We start from the raw sequence: 1,029 nt of genomic DNA on the forward strand, positions 1-1,029 counted from the left end.
GGTTATCGGCGTCATTAATGGGGGTCTTAATGGGGTTAACGAGGGTGCGTGGCACTGGAAGGCCCCCCGATGTGCCCCCAAGCCATCTAATTAGCGCCTAATTAACATCTAATTAACGGCGAATGACTACGTAATTAGAAACTGATTGGGGGGGGGGGACGGGGGGGACGGGGGGGGTTATTGGTGTCGTTTATGGGGGTTTTTAATGGGTTTCACGGGGGTGTGTGGGGCTGGGAGGCCTGATGAGCCCCTAATGAGGCCCTAATTAGCATGTAATTAGCGGCTAACGAGCAATTAATCAGGCGCGGGCCGTGCGGGCGGCGCTGCGCTCCATGGAGCAGAAGGTGGAGGCGCTGGAGGCCCTGCAGGAGGCGCTGCTGGGAAACGCCCTGCCTGACAACGGTGGGTCGCGGGGGGGTCAGAGGTCGCGGGGGGGTCAGAGGTCACGGGGGGTCAGAGGTCACGGGGTCACGGCTCTCTATTGGGTCTCTATGGGATTATATAGGATTATATGGGGGTTCTGTGGGGTTATGTGGGATCTTTATGGAATTATATGGGATCTCTATGGGGTTATTTAGGGTTGTATGGGGTTATATGGGATCTCTATGGGGTTATATGGGATCTTTATAGGGATATATGGGATGTCTGTGGGATCTCTATAGGATTATATGGGATCTCTATGGGATCTCTATGGGGTTGTATAGGATTATATGGGATCTCTATGGGGTTATATGGGATCTCTATGGGGTTGTATGGGGTTGTATGGGATCTCTATGGGGTTGTATGGGGTTGTATGGGATCTCTATGGGGTTGTATGGGATCTCTGTGGGGTTGTATGGGGTTGTATGGGATCTCTATGGGGTTGTATGGGATCTCTATGGGGTTGTGTGGGGTTATATGGGATCTCTATAGGGTTATATGGGATCTCTATGGGGTTATTTAGGGTTGTATGGGATTATATGGGATTTCTATGGGGTTATATGGGATCTTTATAGGGATATATGGGATCTCTATGGGGTTGTATGGGAT

At 50.9% G+C, this 1,029-nt stretch overlaps 1 protein-coding gene across 2 annotated transcripts in view; it reads left to right on the plus strand.

The window, feature by feature from the left end:
* LOC104916030 (syntaxin-4-like) overlaps positions 1 to 593 on the plus strand; it is a 1,589-nt gene extending 996 nt beyond the window's left edge. For both annotated transcript variants that reach the window (XM_031557589.1, XM_019611160.2), the window contains one exon: positions 303 to 593. In XM_031557589.1, coding sequence (XP_031413449.1) covers positions 303 to 578 — 276 coding nt within the window. In that variant the 3' untranslated portion in view covers positions 579 to 593. The remainder of the gene's footprint in view (positions 1 to 302) is intronic.
* The last annotated feature ends 436 nt before the right edge of the window (positions 594 to 1,029 follow it).

The sequence above is a fragment of the Meleagris gallopavo genome, unplaced genomic scaffold (assembly GCF_000146605.3).
Source record: "Meleagris gallopavo isolate NT-WF06-2002-E0010 breed Aviagen turkey brand Nicholas breeding stock unplaced genomic scaffold, Turkey_5.1 ChrUn_random_7180001865904, whole genome shotgun sequence".
NCBI classification, from domain to species: Eukaryota; Metazoa; Chordata; class Aves; order Galliformes; family Phasianidae; genus Meleagris; species Meleagris gallopavo.